Source organism: Mirounga angustirostris, unplaced genomic scaffold, assembly GCF_029215605.1.
Source record: "Mirounga angustirostris isolate CCGP_5_RB_7025 unplaced genomic scaffold, mMirAng1.0.hap1 SCAF_11, whole genome shotgun sequence".
Taxonomy (NCBI): Eukaryota; Metazoa; Chordata; class Mammalia; order Carnivora; family Phocidae; genus Mirounga; species Mirounga angustirostris.
Window position 1 is genome coordinate 65,419,160 of NW_026991719.1, and position 25,210 is coordinate 65,444,369.

Here is a 25,210-nt window from a genome sequence, read left to right on the forward strand (position 1 = left end):
AAACCACCATTGGGATGAAATAAAAACATATAAATAAATGGAAGAACACCTACATAATTTATTATACCCTTCCATTTTACAAGTCAAAAATGTACAGAAATTTATGACCAGAATCATGACAAGAATAACATTTTCATACTATAGTAGCTTATTATTTAAAACTCTACTAAATTTTCCTACAACCCAGCAATTGCACTACTAGGTATTTATCCCAAAGATACAGACGTAGTGAAAAGAAGGGGCATATGCACCCCAATGTTCATAGCAGCAATGTCCACAATAGCCAAACTGTGGAAGGAACCAAGATGCCCTTCAACAGATGAATGAATAAAGAAGATGTGGTTCATACATTCAATGGCCTATTTACTCAGTCATCAGAAAGGATGAATACCCACCATTTGCATCGACATGGATGGAAATGGACAGGATTATGCTAAGTGAAATAAGTGAAGCAGAGAAAGACAATTATCATATGGTTTCACTCATATGTGGAACATAAGGAATAGCACAGAGGACCATAGGGGAAGGAAGGGAAATATGAAGGGAGGGAAATCAGAGATGGAGACAAACCATCAGAGACTCTGGACTCCGGGAAACAAACTGAGGGTTTCAGAGGGGAGGGTGTTGGGGGATGGGGTAGCCAGGTGATGGGTACTAAGTAGGGCATGTGTTGTGATGAGCACTGGGTGTTATACACAACTAATGAATCATTGAACACTACATCAAAAACTAATGATGTACTGTATGGTGGCTAACAACATAATAAAAAAAAATAAAACTCTACTATATTTTAAAAAGTGATTATCAATGTTTTAATTTAATAATAACTAAAATAATAATGAAGATATTCTAGCCTCTACTTTTGATAACAAAAAAATTTAAAACTTCTTTTTATTTTAAAGTCATTTTAGACAATTTTACTTAGTTTCTCAGATGGAATGTTATTTTTAGAGAAAAGTCAAGTGTTACTATTATTCAAGTGTCAAAGGCAAAAACAAAAACAACAAAAACAACTTGTAAATTTACAAACCTTCTTTCTAGTTTGTTTAGGTTTCTTTTGCCTTTCTTCTAATGACTTCAAATTCTCCTCTTCAGAGCTGCTGCATATTTTCCGTGTTGCCTGTCTGGTTTGTCTTTTTGGAGGTTGCAAATTTATTCCAGCATCTGCTGTCCAATCAGAATATTCACTTGATGAATCACTATAAATATATCAAAATTATGAATATGTAAGTTTAGAAAAGGAATAGTTTTGCCTCCTAATTGAAAGATGATCATTTTGTAATAAAACAGCATTATAAATGACATGGCTTGATATTGTTCTAACTGAACAGAAAAAATATCAATATAGATTTTTGATCATTATCTAAGTGATTTCAGTGAAATCCTTCTTGAATAAAGTATAATGGTTAGTTTCCCATAACAGAATTTAAAATTCAAAATTCCTGTTCAAGTCACAAAAGCTTTTTTAATTAAAGGTGTCCCTAATCCCTGTAAATGGTTAAATGTAGCTGTTTTAAAACTCAACTAAATAAACATAGCCTGCTAAGATGCAGAATCTTGGATTTACAAAGCATCTTATTTTACAAATGAGGAAACTAAAGCCCATAGTGACATGCCCAAAAAGATATTGGCAGAACCAGGATAAAGCAAGTTTCTGGATTTCCAACCTAGTACTCTTTCTACTATAAAATACTATTTTAACTCCGGTTTTACCAAATTCCTACAAGAAGATAATTTCACATTAAAATGGTCAAATAATTTTGATCAAATCAAAACCATTAAAACTACCTGGAAGAACTTTCACTTTGCCATTCAATAACAGGATCCTCTACAGAAGCATCACTTGTGCCAATTGTTTCATCTTCCTGCAATAAGGAGCCAGCAATTGAGATATATGGTTATTAACTAGCATATTATTAATTATCACACAGTACCTGTTTTATAACACTTTTTGTATTTTCTCCAACCAAAACAACTTTCCAGTTAAGTACATAATTAGGGGCTCCTGGGTGGCTCAGTAGGTTGAATGTCCGACTCAATTTTGAACTCAGGTCATGATCTCATGGCGGTGGGATTGAGCTACCTGTCAGGCTCTGCACTCAGTGGTGAGTCTACTTGAGATTCTCTCTCTCCTCTCCCTTTCCCTCTGCCCCTTCCCCCACTCACGCACTCTCTCTTTCTCTCTCTCTAAAACAAATAAATAAATATTTAAAAAATGCACATAATCATTTTTCTACATATATCTGTAACTCACAACTAAGCTTACCAGGTATTTAAAACTCTTTTTAACATCTACTATCTTACTGATATGGGACATCTTTTATTATTTCAAAGGCTGAAGAGACTCCTTAAGGTTCCCAAATATAACCCTCTTAAATGCTAAAACCATTGCTTAAAAAACATCTATATGCCTCTGCCAAGTTAATATAATTACTCTCCATAAAAATTAATAATTTTTATTATGCAAAATTCCAAACATAGCAAAGTAGAGAGAATAAATTACCTTGTGTACACAATCTCCAGTTTATACAGTAACTCACTGCCAATCTTGTTCTATCTGTACCATCACCAACTGCCTCATACCCACGTGATTATTTCAATGTCATTTTATAAAAAAAGAATTTTAACTGTAAACATTTAGTAAGATTAATATTCTTTTTTAAAACAAAACCTCACTACCATTATGACATTAGAAATGTAATGTCATTCCTCAATACCTGACCATTCATTTTAGTTCAAGATTTCCATAGGTGAGGGAAAAAGGAAGGATATCATTGATAAGAATTAAAAAATTGAATGCTGGAAGAATAATGGGAGTGCCATATATTGTCAATGAATAATTAAACCCACATTAGCCACTTAACAACTAAAGTTGTTAAGAGAACAAAAGGAAAGGACTGAAGAAGAGAGGAAGAAAAGAACAGGTATACTCTTATTCTATTACCATGAAAAAAGTAGGTCTGAAAAAAGCCATCACTTCATAATCTCCATGACTGATGAAGTCAACAATAACTGAAAATGTGCCTTTCTGCTGATTACACAGTAAATGAGTTCTGGGACTGTAAACTAGTCATCACTGTTTATATTCCACTTTTTATTTATGGGCAGAATTCCTCTCACTCTTTTCTCATTGTCCCAAAGTCAAACTTTTACTGGCATATCTGATACACTCAAACAAAATAATTTCTTTGGTATAAATCATAGAACATATCTAAAGGAATTCAATATAATGCTCAAAGTTGCCTATTAAATGCCTTATTAATGAATACTCTTCTTAAAAGAAAATACATTAAAATTATATTAAAATGACTATTAAAAGTAAACCCAAGGTGATGACACTAACTGGTAAACTAAAAATTACACCAAGTAAATAATAGCAGATAGCTAACCTCAGAGGAGCTGTCTGAGTCTTCCTGTACACCTGAATTTTGACACGATGCTTGTGATTTATGCTCTATGGTGGACCGTGTTTGGTAAGTATGCTGACGCTTGCGCTGTGTCCTTCGTAAAGACCGCCCACAGCTAGGCTGATAATCATTCTGTAAAACAGAAAGAAAATAGGTTTAAAAAAATGAAAGGCTCGGGGGGAGGAAAAGATGGTGAAGGAGTGGGGGACACTATTCCAACCGGTCCCCGGAATTGAGCTGGATATCTACCAGACCACTCTGAACACCCATGAGATCAGCCTGAGATGTAAGAAGATAGATCTGGATCTTTACAAAAAGAATATCGCAGGCGATATTGGTTTTTAGGTACAAAGTGGGGAGTCATGATTCTGCGGGCAAATATTGGAAGATAAACGGAAGGGGGAGGGAGCTACCATAACCGTTGGCACCAGGAAGGTGAAATAACACAGGAGCACAAAGGCCTCCTGTGCTGGGGAATGGGCAGAAATTCACAGACCAGTAGTGATGAGGAAAGGAATTTAGGGAAGCCCCCCAGATTGAAACCTGGAGTGGCGGGGCCGCATGTTGGAACTTGGGGCAGCTGGCAGTTTTAAAAGCAGAAAGGGCAGAGACGTGCCCCAACCTGGAGGCAAGGACTGGGAGCCTTACTGAGGGGTGCAGAACACAGGATGCTGCAGATGATAGCAGCACAGACAGAAACGGAGATAGTGTGGCCTGGAGAGCTCACTGACGAACAGACTACGATCTCTCTGGTCTGAGGCAGAGGGTTGGAAACGATCTCTTCTGCTCTGACTCTCGGAAGAGATGCAGAAAGCCACCAGGGAAAGCCGCCAGAGAACAAAAGCCCCGAAAAACTGGTTTTCACCGAGCCCATCTCCTCCCCCCACAGGGGGCAGGGCAACTCTGCCCAAACAGGGTTGCCTGAGTAACAGCATGGCAGGCCCCTCCCCCAGAAGACAGGCTGGAAGAACAAGAGGCTGACAACCCTAAGGCCCCTATAAAACAGGTGCATTTTGCTTGGGTTGTGGTCAATAATTTGTACTCTGTACATTCCCTCAACCACCCCCCAAAAGAATGACTAGGAGGAGGAACCACAAAAATAGGAAAGACTCAGAGACCATGACTTCTGCCACAGATTTACAAATGGATACAGATATAACCAAGATGTTGGAAATGGAATTCAGGGTAGCAATTGTGAAGACCAATAGCTAGAATGATTAATCGATTAATGGCAACATAGAGTCTCTAAAGGCAGAAATGAAAGCTGAACTGGCAGAATTTAAGAATGCTATCAATGAGATCCAATCTAATCTAGATAATCTAACAGCTAGGGTAAGCGAGGTAGAAGAACGAATTAGCGACCTAAAAGACCAATTGATAGAAAAGAAGGAAAAAGAGGAGGCCAGGGAAAAACAAATCAAAATCCATTAAAACAGAATCAGAGAAATAAGCTACACCATGAAACATTCTAATGTCAGAATTATTGGGATCCCTGAGAGGGTAGAGAGAGAGAACTAGAAGATACATTTGAACAAATCGTAGTTGAGAACATCCCTAATCTGGGGAATGAAACAAACATTCGTGTCCTAGAGGCAGAGAGGACCCCTCCCAAGATCAAGGAAAATAGGCAACAGCCTGGCATGTAATAGTAAAACTTGCAAATCTTAGAACCAAGGAAACCATCTTAAGGGCAGTTAGGGGGAAGGGATTCCTTCCGTACACAGGGAGAAACATCAGAATAACATCAGACCTATCCACAGAGACCCGGCAAGCCAGAAAGTCCTGGCAAGACATATTCAGGGTACTAAACAAGAAGAGCATGCAGCTAAGAATACTTTATCTGGCAAGGCTGTCATTTACAATGGATGGAGTGATGCAGAGTTTCCAAGACTGGCAGAAACTGAAAGAACAAGTGACCACTAAGCCGGTCCTGCAATAAATGTTAAGGGGGTTTCTATAAAAGGAGAAAGACCCCAAGAATGATATACAACAGAAATTTACAGGGACAATCTATAAAAACAAAGTCTTCACAGGCAACATGATGACAATAAATTCATATCTTTCAATAATCACTCTCAACGTGAATGGCCTAAAAGCTCCCATAAAATGGCACAGGGTTGCAGATTGGATAAAAAGACAGGACCCATCCATATGCTGTCTACAAGAGACTCATTTTGAACCTAAAGATACATCCAGACTGAAAGTGAAGGGATGGAGATCCATCTTCCATGCCAGCGGACCTCAAAAGAAAGCTGGGGTAGCAATTCTTATATCAGACAAATTAGATTTTAAACTAAAGACTGTAGTTAGAGACACAGAAGTACACTATATCATTCCTAAAGGATCTATCCAACAAGAAGATCTAACAATTGTAAATATCTACACTCCCAACATGGGAGTAGCCATCTACATAAGCCAATGTTAACGAAAATAGTCATATCCATAACAATACGTTAATTGTAGGAGACCACAATACTCCACTCTCAGCAATAGACAGATCATCTAAGCAGAAAATCAACAAAGAAACAAGAGCTTTGAAGGACACACTGGACCAGATGGACCTCATGGATATATACAGAACACTTTACCCTAAAGCAACAGAATATTCATTCTTCTCAAGTGCACACAGAACATTCTCCAGCATAGACCACATACTGGGTCACATATCTGGTCTCCACTGATTACAAAAGATTGAGATTATTGCCTGCACATTGTCAGACCATAATGCTTTAAAACTGGAACTCAATCACAAGAAAAAAATTGGAAGAAATTCAAACACTTGGAAGCTAAAGACCACTCTGCTCAATAATGTTTGGGTCAACCAAGAAATCAGAGAAGAACTTAAACAATTCATGGAAACCAATGAGAACGAAAACATATTGGTCCAAAACCTATGCGATACTGCAAAGGCGGTCTTAAGGGGGAGCTACATAGCCATCCAAGCCTCACTCAAAAAAACCCAGAAAAATCCTGAATTCACCAACTAACTCTATACCTTAAAGAACTAGAGGAAAAGCAAAAAAATGATGCCATAAGCCACACATTAGAAGATAAATAATTAAGATTAGAGCAGAGATCAATGAATTAGAAACCAGAAACACAGTAAATTGGACAAACAAAACTAGAAGCTGTTTTTTTGAAAGAATTAATAAGATCAATAAACCACTGGCCAGACTTATCCAAAAGAAAAGAGAAAGGACCCAAATTAATAAAATTATGAATGAAAGGGAGGAAATCACGACTAACACAAAGGGAATAGAAACAATTATTAGAAATTATTATCAGCAACTATATGCCAATAAATTAAGCAACCTGGAAGAAATGGATACCTTCCAGGAAACCTATAAACTGCCAAGACTGAAATAGGAAGAAATTGAGAACCTGAATAGGCCAATAACCAGGACTGAGATTGATGCAGAAAAGCATTTGACAAAATGTAGCATCCTGTCCTAATTAAAACTCTTCAGAGTATAGGGATAGAGGGAACATTCCTCAAGTTCATAAAATCCATGTATTAAAAACCCACAGCAAATATCATCCTCAAAGGGGAAAAGCTGAGAGCCTTTCCCTTAAGATCAGGAACACATCAAAGATGCCCACTCTTACCACTATTGTTCAACATAGTACTAGAAGTCCTGGCAACACCATTCAGAAAACAAAAAGAAAAAAAGGTATTCAGATTGGCAAAGAAGAAGTCAAACTCTCTCTTTTCGCAGATGACATGATACTTTATGTGGAAAACCCAAAAGACTCCACACCCAAATTACTAGAACTCATACAGGAATTCAGTAATGTGGCAGGGTACAAAATCAATGCACAGAAATCAGTTGCTTTCTTATACACTAATAATGCAACTGTAGAATGAGAAATTAGAGAAACGATTCCATTTACAATAGCACCAAAAACATAAGATACCTCGGAATAAACCTAACCAAAGAGTTAAAGGATCTGTACTCTAGGAACTACAGAACACTCACAAAAGAAATTGAAGAAGACACAAAAAGATTTTAACATTCCATGCTCATGGATTGGAAGAATAAACATTGTTACAATATCTATCCTGCCCAGAGCAATCTATACCTTCAATGCCATCCTGATCAAAATTCCAATAACTTTTTTCAAAGTGCTGGAACAAACAATACTCAAATTTGTATGGAATCAGAAAAAACCCCGAATCACCAAGGAAATGTGGAAAAAGAAAAACAAACTTGGGGGCATCACATTGCCGGATTTCAAGCTATATTACAAAGCAGTGATCAGCAAGACAGCATGGTACTGGCACAAAAACAGACATATACACCAATGAAACAGAATAGAGAGCCCAGATATGGATCCTCAACTCTATGGTCAAATAATCCTCGACAAAGCAGGAAAAAATATGCAATGGAAAAAAGACAGTCTCTTCAATAAATGGTGCTGGGAAAATTGGACAGCTATATACAGAAGAATGGAACTCGACCACTCTCTAACACCATACACAAAGATAAACTCAAAATGGATGAAAGACCTCAATGTAAGACAGGAATCCATCAAAATCCTAGAGGAGAACCTACGCAGTAACCTCTTCAACATTGGCCACAGCAACTTCTTTCAAGATATATCTCCAAAGGCTAATGAAACAAAAGCAAAAATGAACTTTTGGGACTTCATCAAGAGAAAAAGCTTCTGCACAGCAAAGGGAACAGTCAACAAAACAAAGAGGCAACCCACAGAATGGGAGAAGATATTTGCAAATGATACTACATATAAAGGGATGGTATCCAAGCTCTATAAAGAACTGCTCAAAGTCAACACCCAAAAAACAAATAATCAAGTCAAGAAATGGGCAGAAGACATGAACAGACACTTCTCCAAGGAAGACATACAAATGGCTAACAGGCACATGAAAAAATGTTCATCATCACTAGGCATCAGGGAAATTCAAATCAAAACCACATTGAGATACCACCTTACACCAGTCAGAATTGAAAAAATTGACAAGGCAAGAAATAAATTTTGGAGAGGTTGTGGAGAAAGGGGAACCCTCTTACACTGTTGGTGGGAATGCAAGTTGGTATAGCCACTTTGGAAAACAGTGTGGATGTTCCTCGAAAAATTAAAAATAGAGCTACCCTATGACCTAGCAATTGCACTCCTTGGTATTTACCCCAAAGACACAGATGTAGTGAAAAGAAGGGCCATATGCACCCCAATGTTCCTAGCAGCAGTGTCCGCAATAGCCAAACTGTGGAAAGAGGTGAGATGCCCTTCAACAGATGAATGGATAAAGAAGATGTGGTCCATATATACAATGGACTATTACTCAGCCATCAGAAAGGATGAATACCCAACTTTTACATTAACATGGCTGGGACTGGAGGAGATTATGCTAAGTGAAATAAGTCAAGCAGTGAAAGTCAAGTATCATATGGTTTCAATTATATGTGGAACATAAGGAATAAGGAGGACATTAGGAGAAGGAAGGGAAAAATGAAGGGGGGAAATCAGAGGGGCAGACGAACCATGAGAGACTATGGATTCTGAGAAACAAACTGAGGCTTTTAGCAGGGAGTGGGGTGGAGGGATGGGTTAGCCCAGTGATGGGTATTAAGGAGGGCACATATTACATGGAGCACTGGGTATTATATGAAAACAATGAATCGTGGATCACTACATCAAAAACTAATGATGTATTGTATGGTGACTAACATAACATAATTTAAAAAAATGAAAGGCTCTGTGAACAAAAACAAACATATATAAAGCAAATCAACTGGGTGGGGGAGGGGGAATGATGGATGTAATAATTAGGAATAAATCCCCAAAAAGAAAATACAAGATACATCTATATATATTTAAGGCATCTTGCATTAATATTCATTACTTTCCTATTTTGAAAATTTTGTGATCAAATTAAAGTGTATGCTGAAAATTTGGGTTGCAAGAATGGGCCCACTCAGATTTTACATTTACTATATTACTCACAATTTATTTCAAGATGAAGCAAGATATCTGTATCATACCTATATATATGTAATTCTTAATATAATATACACTTCTTTAATTCTTTAAAAAACTACATTTAATAAACCAAGAAAAATACTTAATTTTTATCAACTAAAATTAAAGTGAAAATTATTTTATTCTAACCTTTACAAATATAAAATATTAATGATACAGCCTTATGTAAAAGTTACAACCATAGCATGTTATCAGGAGTAAACAAGTTTAAAATTCTTACAAATAAATCATTATCAAAGACCAGTTTCTTACCCTACATGTAAATATTTCTTATTTTTGATATAAATAAAAATTTCTATTGACCCAATGACCCTGTTTATTAGTGTCAGACAAGTCTGATATTTGAAAAATCAGCTTAGGGAAAAAAATAATATAAATCATGGATCTGAGTCATTCAAAATCTCTAAGAAAATAACCTTATCAGAGAACATCAAATAAGCTAACAAAACCTCAACAGAAATTAAGAAAGCAGGTAACAAAATGATCTAAGGATATTTGAATATATTCATATACTTACTTAAAATTGTGTTTATCAATACTGAAAAAAAAAACATTTAAAATTCAGTGCCCATTGCCTATATTTCTTTAATAAAATTAAAATCATCCTACACTCTCCAAGTTACCATACTTTTCAGGAGTTATGGTTAGATCTGGGAATAAGGACATACATCGTTCTGCCACTAGTTTGTTCAATCTCAGAATACTAGTAAGGGGTTTACTTATGTACCTAATGAAGTATAGGAATCTGACTCCCTGCTTAGCAGTTTCTACTGGGAATATGAATTTTCCCAATGTATAGATCAGATTTTGCTCCTATATGATTAGCTAGGCTATGAGTGGGCCTTTTCTGTAAAGGGCCAGAATGTAAATATTTTTGGCTTTGCAGGTCATGTGATCTCTGTTATAACTATTCAACTCTATAGCGGGAAAGCAGCCATAGACAACATATTAATTAATAAGTGTGGTTGTGTTCCAATATAACTTTTATTAACAAGAATAGGCTGTAGACCAGATTTAGACCATGGGTAATAGTTTGTCAACCTCTTACCTAGGATATCCAAACATTTATTTTACACTGTGATTAGTGATCAGGCAATAATTTTAAGGTTTTACTCTAAACATATGAAAATGGTATTTTAATACAAATATTTTATACCTACAATGACCACGTCCTAAATTTTGGGGGACAGTCCTGATTTTGTGTAATTTTATCTTTATTAATAATTGCCATATATTTCAATTTCAGGTTTAAAAAACAGGTTACCTACATGTAGTCAACTAGCAAAATAACCCCTTAATTCATAACTGCTACCTTTGAAAAACCCAGTATCTGCAAATACTTGCAAGTAGTGTAACCCAAAGGACTATAAAACTAAACTTACCCTTTGGGTAGGATAAGATGGCTTTTTCTTCTTTTCGACTGTATAAAGACTGATTTCTATGTCACCTTTTGCAGTTCGACATTCTTCCTGAACCCTGATAACAAAGGTCAAAGTGACAGAAAATCATCAAAAATCAAACCAACAGTCTAAGGAGGGTACGTGTTGTGATGAGCACTGGGTATTATATGAAACTAATGAATCATTGAACACTACATCAAAAACTAATAATGTACTTATACAGTGGCTAACTGAACATAATAAAATAAATAACTATTAAAAAAATCAAACCAACAATCTAAAAGGCAGGCAACAAAAATATCTTCAAATGTAAAATCTGCCACTTTAACTATTTTTAGGTGTACATTAATGACATTTACAATGTTGTATAACAACCATCACCACTATTTGCAAAACTTTTTCATCACTCCAAACAAACTTTGTAACCATTAAGCAGTAACTCTCTATTTCTCCTTCTACCAGTCCTTGTTAACCTCTAATCAACTTTATGTCTCTATGAATTTGCTTTCTCTATATATTTCATATAAGTGGAATCATATGCTATTTGTCCTTTTGTGTTGGTATTTCACTTAGCATGTTTTTAATGTTTATCCATGTGGTAGCAGGTATCAAAACTTCATTCTTTTTTTATGACTGAGCAATATTCCATTGTATGTATATATCACATTTTGTTTATCCATTCATTTGAGGACAGACACTGGAGTTATTTCTACTGTTCTGGTATTGTGAATAATATAGCAATGAACATTGGCATACAAGTATCTCTTTGACTTCCTTCTTTCAATTGTACTTTAACGTTTTGAGCAAAGAATTACTTCAAATTCCTCTACTGCCAAGAGTTCATAAATTAGCTATGTCTCCCTTTTTCTTATTACTGTTGTAGAAAGAAAAAGTGAAACTAAATTATGTTTGCTACTTGTTGGATGAGCTGGTAAGAAGGCTTGGTAGAGGAGTTAGCATGATTAAGAGATTTTGTATGTTCTCTGTCAAATGTCCTTTTTCTTTCCTAAATCTACTTCCAGCCTATGTGGATTATCTGGAGTTAATATTAAAGCAAATGTTAGGATTTATAAATAAGAACAGGTATTCTAAATTTGAAATTCATCCTAATAAAATCCTTTCATACAAGGAGGTATACTTAGAGGGCATTTCAAAATATACCCTAAGCACTGGGGTCTACAATGCATCTATATTGCATTCCCAAACTATTCCAATATCAAATTGAGGGCCTTTTCCTCAGAACCACTGTTGAATTTTGGGTCTATATACCACTAACATATTTAATAATAAATGGTCTCAAGTTCTTACTTAATAGTATTTGTATGCTTTATCTTCTAACCTAGACTATAAACTCATGGAAAACAAACTATGTTTTTCATTTTTCAGTATTTCCCAAACCATTTAGCACAAAGCCAAGCAAACTGAAGATAATCATTAAATAGTTGTTATAGAATGAACTAACTGGAATAATGTAGAAAAACTAATACAAAACTCAGCTTGATTAAAAAATACCTTAGTTATTAAAATTTACTAACAATAAAATTCTCAATTTTCTTATCAATGTTACCTTATTGACTCACCTACTAACTCCACTATTTAATTCATTGACCACCACTCTTCTGCTCCATGCCATGAGATCTCTTTCAGTGGCCATCTGGCTCCGGGGAGCATTGTTATGCATTTGTCGGACACCTTCAATGTGACCACTACGTCGAAGCCCAATATTTGGTGATGAAGATATGTCCATATTTGGACTTCTCAAAGCTAAAATAAAAAGAAAGGTACCACTTTCTCCCAGTAAAGGCACCAAAATTTTAGAGATCAGTACTCTGAAATAGGAGAGTCTAAGATGGTACTTCTAGACAATATTGCCATCCTTTTGTTCTACATTTTCTGTACCACCTTTATGGTTTTTAAAGTGTGTTGAATAAAGTAAAGCACTCAATAAATGTTTAAAGTTTCTATCACTCTTTTAAATATTTTCAAAGTATGTTCACATCTGTCATCTACTAAATGCTTAGGAAATACAAAAAGTATATTTAACATGATTTGGTAGATTCACAAATGTTTAATAGTACTACTTCAGAAAGCAGTTTTTAATCTAAATCTTATATTTAGCCCACTAAAAGGTCTATGAATAAAGTTTCAATAGGCTTTCAAAAGTAGTAATAAGAGAAAAAGTATAAGCAAAAAATATTAACTATCAAAATTCCATTTTCAAAGTTGATAAGCAATGAAAGAAAGGGGAATAAAGTAATGAAAGCTTTTTTAAGCCCCTAGATATTCCCTGTTAATTTATTTTTGTTGTATTTGTAAATAAAATAAAAATGGAAATTGAATGATTCATTCAACTGTTAAAATAAGCACCCAGGAAAGACAAAAACAAAACAAACAAACAAAAAAAACATTGGAAACAGAAGTCAGTGGGGTCGCTCTGACTAATGGCATTTCAAATATATCCACAGAAACATAGTATGGAGGGTAGAGTTGAACGCTGATTTCATTAATGAATCTCTAAATCAGGGTTCTAAGAATGTATAACAAAAAGGGCCTGGTTATGTAGGATTATCAGCCCACTTCTTATCTTGTTCCAGGTTAAGGAAAGCCTATCTGAGTTTAGGTGCTCCTTAGGTGAACAAAAAATATTTTAATTTTAATTTTATGGGATACTTAAGAATCAGGAAATGAGTATAATACCCTGTGAATCACCTCAAATTTAAATTGCTTTATTCAATTCCTGGACTATAATACCCAAATAAACCCCAATTACATAAATGTAAAAAGAAATACATTTGCCAAAATCCCATAAGAAGACTGCATTTTGAAGTACTACTAATAGTTCTTGAAAAAGGCAAAACTGATGGTGCTCACTTTGGCAGCACTTATATTGAAATGATACAGAGAAGATTAGCATGGCCCCTGAGTGAGGATGACACGCAAATTCATGAAGTATTACATCATTAAAAAAAAAAAAAAAAACTAAAACTGACAGAAGCTAAGATATATATAAAATTCAGATATATATGGCACCTGGGTGCCTCAGTCAGTTGGGTATCTGCCTTCGGCTTGGGTCATGATCCAAGTCCCAGGATCAAGTCCCACATGGGCTCCCTGCTTGGCAAGGGAGTATGCTTCTCCCTCTGGCCCTCCCTCCTCTCGTGTTTCTCTCTCTCTCAAATAAATAAAATCTTTAAAAAAATTCAGATGTATAGCCACATTTCATGTAAAGTGAAGAAAAGATATAATAAATTAGAATACAGCCAGTATTCATACTGTTGTGAAAACCAATTCATAAGTTGCATCTGTATTTTCTAAGAATAGGGCTTATCTTCCAGTGTATTTTGGTAAATTCAAGAGACAAAGGGGATAACGTTGCTTTTTTTTTCAACAAAGGAGGGTAAATTTTTTGTTAGTAATTTTTACATTCACATGGTTTTAATTTTGAAAACATTATAGGTTGGTCCTCCTTTTACAAAAAGGCTGTACTTACTGCAGCACCTCATTTATTATAACAAAAGGAAAGACTGCAAAAACATTCTTGAGTTAGGAGAAAACAGTATATTAAATATACCACCCGTATTTCTTAAGAAACGCTAAGAACTTTTAGCCACAAATGACAACGAGATTATGGCACTTTGGTGTATTTGATATCAGAATTGTAAATTAATAAAAATGTTCTTATTTAAAAACCTAAAATGTTCCTTACATGTAATTACTTAGTGCAATTAAAATAAAGTACCTCCATCATATAAATATATACATACTTACCACCATTAGCAGAATATGATCTATTAATTGGAAAATGTGGAACATCTCCTTCGTTAATTAGTCTAAGATCTTGTTCTCTCTGTAGCTCCCTGATTATTCCATCAAGAATGCTTTCATCTTGGTCATTGGTTTGTTGCCCAATTACTTGTTCTACCACCTCACCATCACCTTAATGAGACCAAAGATATAAAGCCACAAAATTACATACATTTTAATATACCTTAAATAGAGTAAAAACAACCTTCATCTATAAATTTCTAGATAAATAATAAAAAACAAGATTAAAATGGAAATAAAACATATATCAAAAAGTATTTATAAAGAACTTTTAAATTGTTTGATATGTCAGCTTGTGTATATGCATGACTTAACAAATGTCCCCAAATTAGCCATTATTAGGAGGGTCTTCTCATCTTAAAGAATAATCATTAAATTATGAATTTCCAAATGTACTTTCTCGATGAAATATTCCAAGCAAAAAGTCCAGAGTAGAGATCTGAGTAAAGTTTAAAGTTCAACCACAGATACAGAAAATGTTTTGCATATTTCTTTCATGAGAATTTCCTTTTTGAAATAAATCAAAATAATGGTCTTTCAAACACTGTCTCTTTCAAAAACACCTCAGTATATTGATAAGTACAGAAATTATTTCTACTAACACACTGAAATACAATGGTTACATCTTTCCTTCTTTTTAAAGATTTATTTATTTATTTATTTATTCCAAAGATGGGAGGGAGGGGCAGAGAGATAGGGAGAGAATCCTCAAGCAGACTCTATGCTGAGTATAGAGCCACACGGGGCTGGATCCCAGGTCCCTGAGATCATGACTTCAGCCAAAATCAAGAGTCAGATGCTCAACCAACTGAGCCACCCAGGTGCCCCTATATTCTTTTTCTTAAATACATCTTAGACATGTTTTTCATCTTGTCCTCTAGTCGGACTAAAAGGTATCCAAAAGAGTAGCCAAGTAGCCAGACATCACGTCTTACAGGAAATGAAGTATGATGAATTAGAGATTTTTTTTATTCAAATGTTTTGAGTTTTATCTATTTAATATTCATGCTTTTCCCCTTGTTTACATATATGACATTATAAAAGTCAATATTAGCAAACGTATAACACCATTTCATTGCTCTACAAATCTTTATGAGAGAATACATAAAAGGATATGCAACATTTCACTCTATAAAAAAACAATTCAAGTCTTAAATCCCTAGTAAGGAAATAAAATTCCATTTACAATTCAATATCTACACCATACCTGGAAGAAAACCTACAACAAACAAAGATATGAAGGCGTTCTGGTGTGGTGGATGGGGTATGAGAGGCAGAAAATGCAAGAGAAATACATAAACAAGATTTGCTATGGAGGGGAAGATAGCTGTGGAGTAGGAGGAGACCAGGCTTGCCTCCTCCCATGAATACAAGTAGATAAATACCAATTCATCCTAAATACTACAGAAATTGATCTGAAGACTAGCAGAACAAACTCTACAACTAAAGGTAGAGAAGAGGCCATATCAGAGAAGGCAGGAAGGCAGAGACATGGCTTGTGATAGAAACAGATCATGGTTTCCATAGTGGGGAGGGAGCCAAGGTCATAGAGAAGGGCAAGAGACAGACTAGCACAAAGGGGAGCTCACATGGGAAAGATGAATCCTCATAGCAACTGGCTTGGTAAGCCAGAGGGGCTGAATTTCATGAGTTCTTGAAAACAGTGGGGCTTAAAGCCTGGAGTTCTATAGGTCAACGGGTTTGGCTCTGGGAGAGCATGCAAAGTATTGGGGCTGCTCTTGGAAAGAATTCAGGGCAAACAGCCCATAAACTTGTGGTGTGGAAACTGATCTCAAGAGTGCCTGAGGCACACAGTGGGGAGCTTATCTGCCCATCTCAGAGTGTGTCCCAGAGAGGCAGGATTCATGGAAAGACCCGTCTGTGAACAAAGTAACTAGAAGCTGCCATTTCCCTCCCATCTGCATAAGCACAGGGTCACCTATGGGAAACAGCATAGCACCAGAACTTACTACCTAAATTGCTTATGCCAAGTCCCACCCCATTGTGCTCAGATGGAACTGACCTTCCAAGTCACACTTAACCTCAGTCCTAACACCAGTTCTCTTCCCTCAGACTGGCCCAAATTCCTGCCAACACTGCATCTCCTGATCCAGGAGTTTTGCAGGACCTGGGTTCCAGTGGCAGTGGCAACATGTCTCATTTCACAAGCAGACTGGAGCACACCAGTTAAAACTCACCACAAAAGGCCAAGGACCAAACAATGCTGACAACAGGCAAAGACAGCATCTACAGAAGATGGGCCTAAAGAATAAAGTGGCCAGCACACAAGAGCAGAGTGCATGCACCACACATTAGAAAAATTCACTGAAGTGTCAGGTCCTGGGGAAAAGGGGACACTACACTCCAGGGTACTACAAGGACTTCTTCAGAAGGTCATTACCCCCAAGAAGAGGAGACATAGCTGACTTACCTAACACACAGAAACAGATACAGAGAGGCAAACAAAATGAGAAAACAGAGGAATTTCTCCCAAATGAAAAAAGAGGACAAAGCCACAGCCAGAGAGCTAAAACTAAAATAGATATAAGTAACATGCCTGATAGAGAATTTAAAGTAATGATCATAAAACTATGCACTGGACTTGATAAAAGAGTGGAAGACATCAGTGAGACACTTAAAAAAGAGATAAGGAATAATATAGCAGAGATAAAGGATTTAATAAACAAAATGAATAACATGGTTGACAGAATAAATAGCAGTCTGGAAGAAGCAGAGGAATAAATTAATGACCTAGATGACAGAGTAATGGAAAGTAGTCAAGCTAAACAAAAGAGAAAAAAGAATTATGTGAAAGAATTAGGGAACTCAGTGACTCCATCAAACATAATAACATTCATATTATGGGAGTCCCAGAAGAAAGAAAGAGAGAAAAGAGGGCAGAGAATATATTTTAAGATATAATAGCTTAAAACTTCCCTAATCTGGGGAAGGAAACAGATACCCAGATCCAGGAGGCACAGAGAACCCCCAACAAAATCAACAAAAGCAGATCCACACAAAGACATATTATAATTAAAATGGCAATATAGTGATAAATAAAGAAAAAATTAAGTCAGCAAGACAAAAGAACACAATTACACATAACGGAAATCCCATAAGGCTATCAGCAGCTTTTTCAGCAGAAATGTTACAACAAAAAGGGAGTGGCATGATATGCTCATAGTGCTGAATGGGAAAAATCTGCAGGCAAGAATACTCTATCCAGCAAGGTTATCTTTCAGAATAGGAAAGCTAAAGAGTTTCCCAGATAAACAAAAACTAATGGAGTTAATGACCAATAAACCAGCTCTATAAAAAATACTAAAAATAATTCTTTGAGTGGAAAGGAAAGACCAAAAGTGACAGTATCAAGTAGGAAACATAAAAGCAGTGAAAATGAGTATTTCTGGGGCGCCTGGGTGGCTCAGTTGGTTAAGCGACTGCCTTCGGCTCAGGTCATGATCCTGGAGTCCCGGGATCGAGTCCCACATCGGGCTCCCTGCTCGGCGGGGAGTCTGCTTCTCCCTCTGACCCTCCTCCCTCTCATGCTCTCTGTCTCTCATTCTCTGTCTCTCAAATAAATTTAAAAAAAAAAAAAAAGAAAAAAAAAGGAAATGAGTATTTCTGTAAGAAATCAGTCAAGAGACATACAAAAAAAAAAAAAAAAAGAATGTAAAATATGACACCATATACCTAAAATGTGGGGAGGAGGGGAGTAAAGAATGTGTTGAATCTTAAATGACCATCAACTTAATATAGACAGCTAGAAGATGGTGGTGTAGTAGGAGGACCCTAGGTTCGTCTCATCCCTCAAACACAACTAGATAACTATCAAATTATTCTGAATACCCAAGAAATAAACCCAAGGACTGACAGAACAAACTCCACAATTAGAGGGAGAGAAGAGGCACATCAAGAATGATAGGAAGTGTGGAGACATGGTTTGGAGGAGAAACAGCATGGGTGCTGTGGAGGGAAGGGAGCCCTGATCACAGAGAAAGGCAAGAGAGTGAGGAGTACACTGGGGAATGCACAAGAAGAACACTTCCCCAGTCATTGACTGGGAAAATGAGAAGGGCTGATTTTTGTGAGTTTTTGCAACCAGCGGGGTTTAAAGACAGGAGTTTCAAAGGTAAGGTCAATACGCTTGGCTGGGACAGAGCCCTGAGGGCACTGTGCTACTCCAGGAGAGAAGGCAGATGAACAACCCTGGGGCAAAGAGCAAGAAAACAGCAACTGAAAAACACCAGGATACACTGGGAGAGATTATTCGCTCTTTTCAGAGTGCTTCTTTGAGAGCAGCAAGCACGGAGACCCCTCTCCTGGGACAAAAGAGCTGGCTGGTGCCATTTTCCTCCCCTGCCCATCACATAAACATAGAGCCACCTTCAGTAAACAGCACAGCACCAACACTGGCTGCCTAACTTGCTTACATCAGGACCCACACCCCTGCACTCTGCCCTTACTGCCCCTTCTAGGTAAAGTTTGCCTCAGTTCCAGCACAGTGGGCCCCTTCCCCAGAAGACCAGCAGAAACCCCTGCACACACCATAACTCCTGACCAGAGAGTTCTGCAAGGCTTCTGTTCTAGTGGAAATACCATCAAGTCTCATTTAACAAGCAGAACAGAGCACACATAGTGAAAACACACCACACTCTGGCCAAGGTCCAAACACTGCCCACTGCAGGCAAGGAGAGCCTCTGAAGAGGAATGGTCTGAAGGAAAGAGCAGCTGAAACACAGCAGCAGAGTGTACTCAGCACACACCAGAGACACTCCTTGAAGCACCAGGCCCTGGACACTTTATGAATTCTTCTTCATAAAGCCATAATTCTTAGGAGCAGGAAACATAACAGGCTTTTCTAACACAGAGAAGTAGACAGAGACTTAGAAAAAATGCCAAGATGGAGGAATTCAAACACAAGATAAGGTCACGGCCAGAAATCTAAGTGAAACAGATGTAAGTAACATGCCTGATGGAGAATTTGAAGCAACAGTCATAAGGATACTCACTGGGCTTAAAAGCATGGAAGACTTCAGGGAGGCCCTTAACCCAGGGATAAAAGAGTTAAAAAACTGTCAGAAATGAAGAATGCAATAATTGAGATTCAAAACAGGCTGGATGCAATGAAGTTAATATAGACAGCTATATGCACAAGAGGTTATATGTAAAACTAATGATAACCACAAATCAAAAAACACTGATAGGCAAAGAATAAAGAGAATGGAATCCAAATATATCACTAAAGCATATCAGCAAAACTTAAAAGAGAGAAAGATAAGGATCAGAGAAAAAACTTCAGAAATAACCACAGTACAAGTAATAAAATAGCAATAAATACGTATCTATCAATAATTACTTTGATGTAAATAAACTAAATGCTCCAGTCAAAAGACATAGGGTGACAGAATGAATTAAAAAAAAAAAAAACACAAACAAGACCCATCTATATACTACCTATAGGAGACTCATTTTAGACCTAAAGACACATGCAGAGTGAAAGTGAGGGAACTGAAAAACATTTATCATGCAAATGCATGTGAAAAGAAAGCTGGAGTATCAATACATATATCAGAAAATACACATTTTAAAATATACATTTTAAAACAAAGACTATAACAAGAGATGAAGAAGGACTCTATATAATAATAAAGGGGACAATCTACCAAAAAGATAATGATTGTAAATATTTACGCACCCAACATGGGAGTACTAAATACATAAAACAGTTAATAACAAACATAAAGGAACCAATCAATAATAATACAATAATAGGGGACTTTAATACACTACTTACATCTAAAAATTTTGTTTATTTATTTATTTATTTATTTGACAGAGAGACACAGCGAGAGAGGGAACACAAGCAGGGGGAGTGGGAGAGGGAGAAGCAGGCCTCCCGTGGAACAGGAAGCCTGATGCGGGGCTCAATCCCAGAACCCTGGGATCATGACCTGAGCCGAAGGCAGATGCTTAACAACTGAGCCACCCAGGCGCCCCTACACTACTTACATCTAAACAGATAATTAAAAAGCAAACAATGGCACAGTATACTGGGTGGATTTAACAGATATATTTATATAGAACATTCCATCTTAAAACAGCAGAATACACATTCTTTTCAGATGCACATGGAACATTCTCCAGAATAGATCACATATTAGGCCAGAAAAAGAGTCTCCACAAATTCAGAGATTTAAGTCATACCCTGCATATTTTTTGATGACAAAGATATGAAAGTTGAAGTTCAACACAAGAAAAAATCTGGGAAGACCACAAATACATAGAGGTTAAATAACATGCTACTAAACAATGAATGGATTAGCCATGAAATGAATGAAGAAATCCAAAAGTACATGGAAATAAATGAAAATGAAAACACAATGGTTCAAAAGCTTTGGGATGCATCAAAAATGGTTCTAAGTGGAAGTTTATACCAATACAGGACTTACGCAAGAAGCAAGAAAAATCTCAAAGAAACAACCTACCCTTACACCTAAAAGAGTTACAAAAAACACCAAACTATACCTAAAAACAGCAGAAGTTAGGAACTAATAATGATTAGAGCAGAAATAAATGATATAGAAACTAAAGAAACAGTAGAACAAATCAATGAAACCAGGAGCTGGTTCTTTGAAAGATAAATTCATAAACCTCTAGCCAAACTCATCAAAAAACAAAGAAAAAAGACACAAATAAATAAAATTACAAAGGAAAGAGGAGAAAGAACAACCATACCACAGAAATACAATTAGAATAGTATGAGAAACTATAAGCCAAAAAATTGGACAACCTAGAAGAAATGGATAACTTCCTAGAAACATATAAACTACCAAAACAGAAGCTGGAAGAAATGGAAAATGTGAATAGACTGATTACCAGCAAGGAGGTTGAATCTGTAATCAAAAAACGCCCAATGAACAAAAGTCCAGGATGAGATGGCTTCACAGGCAAATTCTACCAAACATTTATTTTTATTTTTTTAAGATTTTATTTATTTATTTGACAGAGAGAGACACAGAGAGAGAGGGAACACAAGCAGGGGGAGTGGGAGAGGGAGAAGCAGGCTTCCCGCAGAGCAGGGAGCCTGATGTGGGGTTTGATCCCAGGACCCTGGGATCATGACCTGAGCTGAAGGCAGACGTTTAACAACTGAGTCACCCAGGCGCCCCTTTCTACCAAACATTTAAGGAAGAGTTAATACCTATTCTTCTCAAAGTATTCCATAAAATACAAGAGGAAGGAAAATTTCCAGAATCATTCTATGAGCCCAGCAATACCGTGATAACCAAAATCACATAGACACCACTAAAAAAGAGTACAGGTCAATCTCTTTGAAGAACATAGATGCAAAAATCCTCAACAAAATGCTAGCAAACAGAATCCAACAATCAAGTAGGATTTATTCCTTGGCTGCAAGGGTGGCTCAGTATTCACAAATCAATCAATTTGATATACCACATTAATAAATGAAAGGATGAGAACCATATGATCCTTTCAATAGATGTAGAGAATGCATTTGATATAGTATAACATCCATTCATGATAAAAACCCTCAACAAAGTAGGGATAGAGGGAACATACCTGAACATCATGAATGACAAAAAAATCCCCAGCTAATATAATCCTCAATGGGGAAAAACTGAGAGGTTTCCCCTTAGGGTAAGGAACTAGAAAAGAATGTCTACTCTCACCACTTTTATTCCAGAAGGTACTGGAATCCTAGCCATAGCTATTAGATCACACACAAAAAAATATAGGGTAGGCAAATTGGTAAGGAAAAAGTTAAATGTTCACTATCTGCAGATGACATGAGACTCTATATAGAAAACCCTAAAAACTACCAATAAACTACTAGAACTGACATATGAATTCAGGAGTCATGGGATATAAAATAAATGTGCAGAAATCTATTGCATTTCTCTACACTTATAATGAAGCAGCAGAAATAGAATTTAAGAAAACAATCACATTTGAAATTATATCAAAAATAATATTACCTAGGAATAAACCTATAACCAAAGAGGTGAAAGACCTATCTTCCGAAAACTATAAAACACTGATGACAGAAATTGAAGATGACACTAAGAAATGGAAAGACATCCATGCTTATGGATTGAAGAACAAATATTTAAAAATGTCTATACTGGGGCGCCTGGGTGGCTCAGTCTGTTAAGTAGCTGACTCTTGATTTTGGCTCAGGTCATGATCAGGGTCCTAGGACTGAGCCCCGAGTTGGGCTCCATGCTCAGTGGAGAGTCTGCTTGAGAATTATCTTTCTCCCTCTGCCCCTCTCCCCACTCTCTCTCTCTCATAAATAAATAAATCTTTAATTTTTTTTTAAAAGATCTAAATGTGAGTACTGAAACCATAAAAATCCTAGAGGAGAGTATAAGCAATAATTTCTCTGATATCAGTCATAGCAACATTTTTGTAGATATGTCTCCTGTGGCAAGGGAAATAAAAGCCAAATAAACTATTGGTACTGCATCAAAATAAAAAGCTTCTGCACAGCAAAGGAAGCAATCAACAAAACTAAATGTTATGCTACTGAATGGGAGAAGATATTTGCCAAGGACATATCCAATAAAGTGTTAGTATCTAAAATATATAAAGAACTTACATAAATCAACACCCAAAAACCAAATAATCCAATTAAAAGATGGGCTGAAGAAATAAACATTTCTCCAAATAAGACATCCAAATGGCCAACAGACACATGAAAAGATGCTCAACATCACTCATCATCAGGGAAATGCAAATCCAAACTACAATGAGATACCACCTCACACTTGTCTAAAATAAAAAACACAAGAAGCATCAAGTGTTGGTGAGGATGTGGAGAAAAAGGATCCCTTTTGCACTGTTGGTGGGAATGCAAACTGTGCAGCTACTGTGGAAACAGTATGGAGGTTCCTCAGAAAGTTAAAAATAGTGGGGCACCTGAGTGACACAGTCAGTTAAGTGTCTGACTCTTGATTTCAGCTCAGGTCATGATCTCAGGATCGTGAGGTAAAAGTCTGGTGTCGGGCTCTGTTCTCAGCGGGGAGTCTGCCTGAAATTCCCTCTCTCTCTCCCTCTGCCCCTCCCTGCACTTGCTCTCTCTCAAATAAATAAATCTTAAAAAAAAAGTTAAAAATAGAGGTACCCTAAGATCCAATAACCACACTACTGGATATTCACCCAAAAAATACAAAACGTCAATTCAAAAGGATAAATGTACCCCTAAGTTTATAGCAGCATTATTTACAATAGCCAAAATACAGAAGCAGCCCAAGTGTCCATCAATAGATTAATGAATGAAGAAGATATAGTATATATACACACACACACACAAATACACAATGGAATATTATTCAGGCATAAAAAAAAGGATGAAATCTTGCCATTTGCGATGACAGGGATAGAGCTAGAGAGTGTAATGTTAATTGAAATAAGTCAGGTGGAGAAAGATAAATACTGTATTACTTCATTCATATGTGGAATTTAAGAAACAAAACAAATGAGCAAAGGAAAATAAAAGAGAGAGAGACAAGCCAGGAAATAGTCTCTTAACTATAGAGAACAAACTGATGGTTAGTAGGGGGAGGTAGGTGGGGCATGGGCCAAATAGGTGATAGGGATTAAAATGTGCACTTGTTGTGATGAGCACGGGGTGATACATGGAATTCTTGAATCACTATATAGTATATAGTATGCCTGAAACAGATATAACACTGCATATTAACCATACTGGAATTAAAATTTGAAAAAGAAGAGTTGCTTTGACAGGGAATAGTATTTTTCAGTGTCTTATTCTAGTATCCTTACATCATGCATCATGCTCATCACTGCTTCCTTTACATCCCCCAGGATTGACTGTTATTTAAACACTAAATAATTCTTTGCATTTCACACAAGAGAATGGGTAAATGGCCATTTCCCAGTTTTTGGTTTTTGAAATTTCCTCATCTTCGGTCCATTAATTATGGACTGTCAAATCAAAAAACCAGTAATAGTAGCAGTGGAATTTCAGCAGTGAGAAAAGCTTGACACACTAAAGTTAGTACATTTAATGTTCAGGGTTCTAAGGAAGCAGGTCAAGGCATTCTCTGCTTGAGAATATGCTTGTTGTCCTAATCCATTTATCTGTGTTTAAGTGATATAAAAATGTAAAACTACTCTGGTAAGTACTATGCAACTGAAAATTAATAGAAGTGTTAGGTAAAATATGGTATAACCTACTACAGAGTTTAGCAAGGGACATATAAAGAGAACAGCAGCAAGTATAACATTTTGCAAAATGTTTTGAGATAACATACCATTAGCCACATATCCCAGCTGTGGTATAAGTTGTTCATCTTTACAATTTTCCCGTCCTGGTACTAGTCTTTGGAATTTTGTAGGATGAGGATTGCCATCAACATCCACCAAGAATGGGGGAGGCATGAGGTGAGGAGCTTGTTGGGTTTGTTCATCCAGTACATAGTTGTTGGCATCACGGATAAGAGGTCGATAATCCGTGTGGAAGAACATCTGATCTGGAATCTTTATGACAGGTTTTAAGTGTTTAACATGCATAGGGAATTAAATTTTATT

The 25,210-nt window shown here is 36.5% G+C and overlaps 1 protein-coding gene and 1 pseudogene across 5 annotated transcripts in view; one reads left to right on the forward strand and one right to left on the reverse strand.

Annotated features, from left to right (window-relative positions):
• BRWD3 (bromodomain and WD repeat domain containing 3) overlaps window positions 1-25,210 on the reverse strand; it is a 189,350-nt gene that overhangs the window by 60,603 nt on the left and 103,537 nt on the right. For all 5 annotated transcript variants that reach the window (XM_064574290.1, XM_064574292.1, XM_045879890.3 and 2 more), the window contains 7 exons: window positions 24,934-25,159; window positions 14,576-14,743; window positions 12,388-12,571; window positions 10,790-10,883; window positions 3,390-3,539; window positions 1,789-1,865; window positions 1,031-1,199 (listed from right to left, as the gene is read on the reverse strand). In XM_064574290.1, coding sequence (XP_064430360.1) covers window positions 1,031-1,199; window positions 1,789-1,865; window positions 3,390-3,539; window positions 10,790-10,883; window positions 12,388-12,571; window positions 14,576-14,743; window positions 24,934-25,159 — 1,068 coding nt within the window. The remainder of the gene's footprint in view (window positions 1-1,030; window positions 1,200-1,788; window positions 1,866-3,389; window positions 3,540-10,789; window positions 10,884-12,387; window positions 12,572-14,575; window positions 14,744-24,933; window positions 25,160-25,210) is intronic.
• Window positions 13,671-13,771, forward strand: LOC123851451 (U6 spliceosomal RNA; annotated as a pseudogene).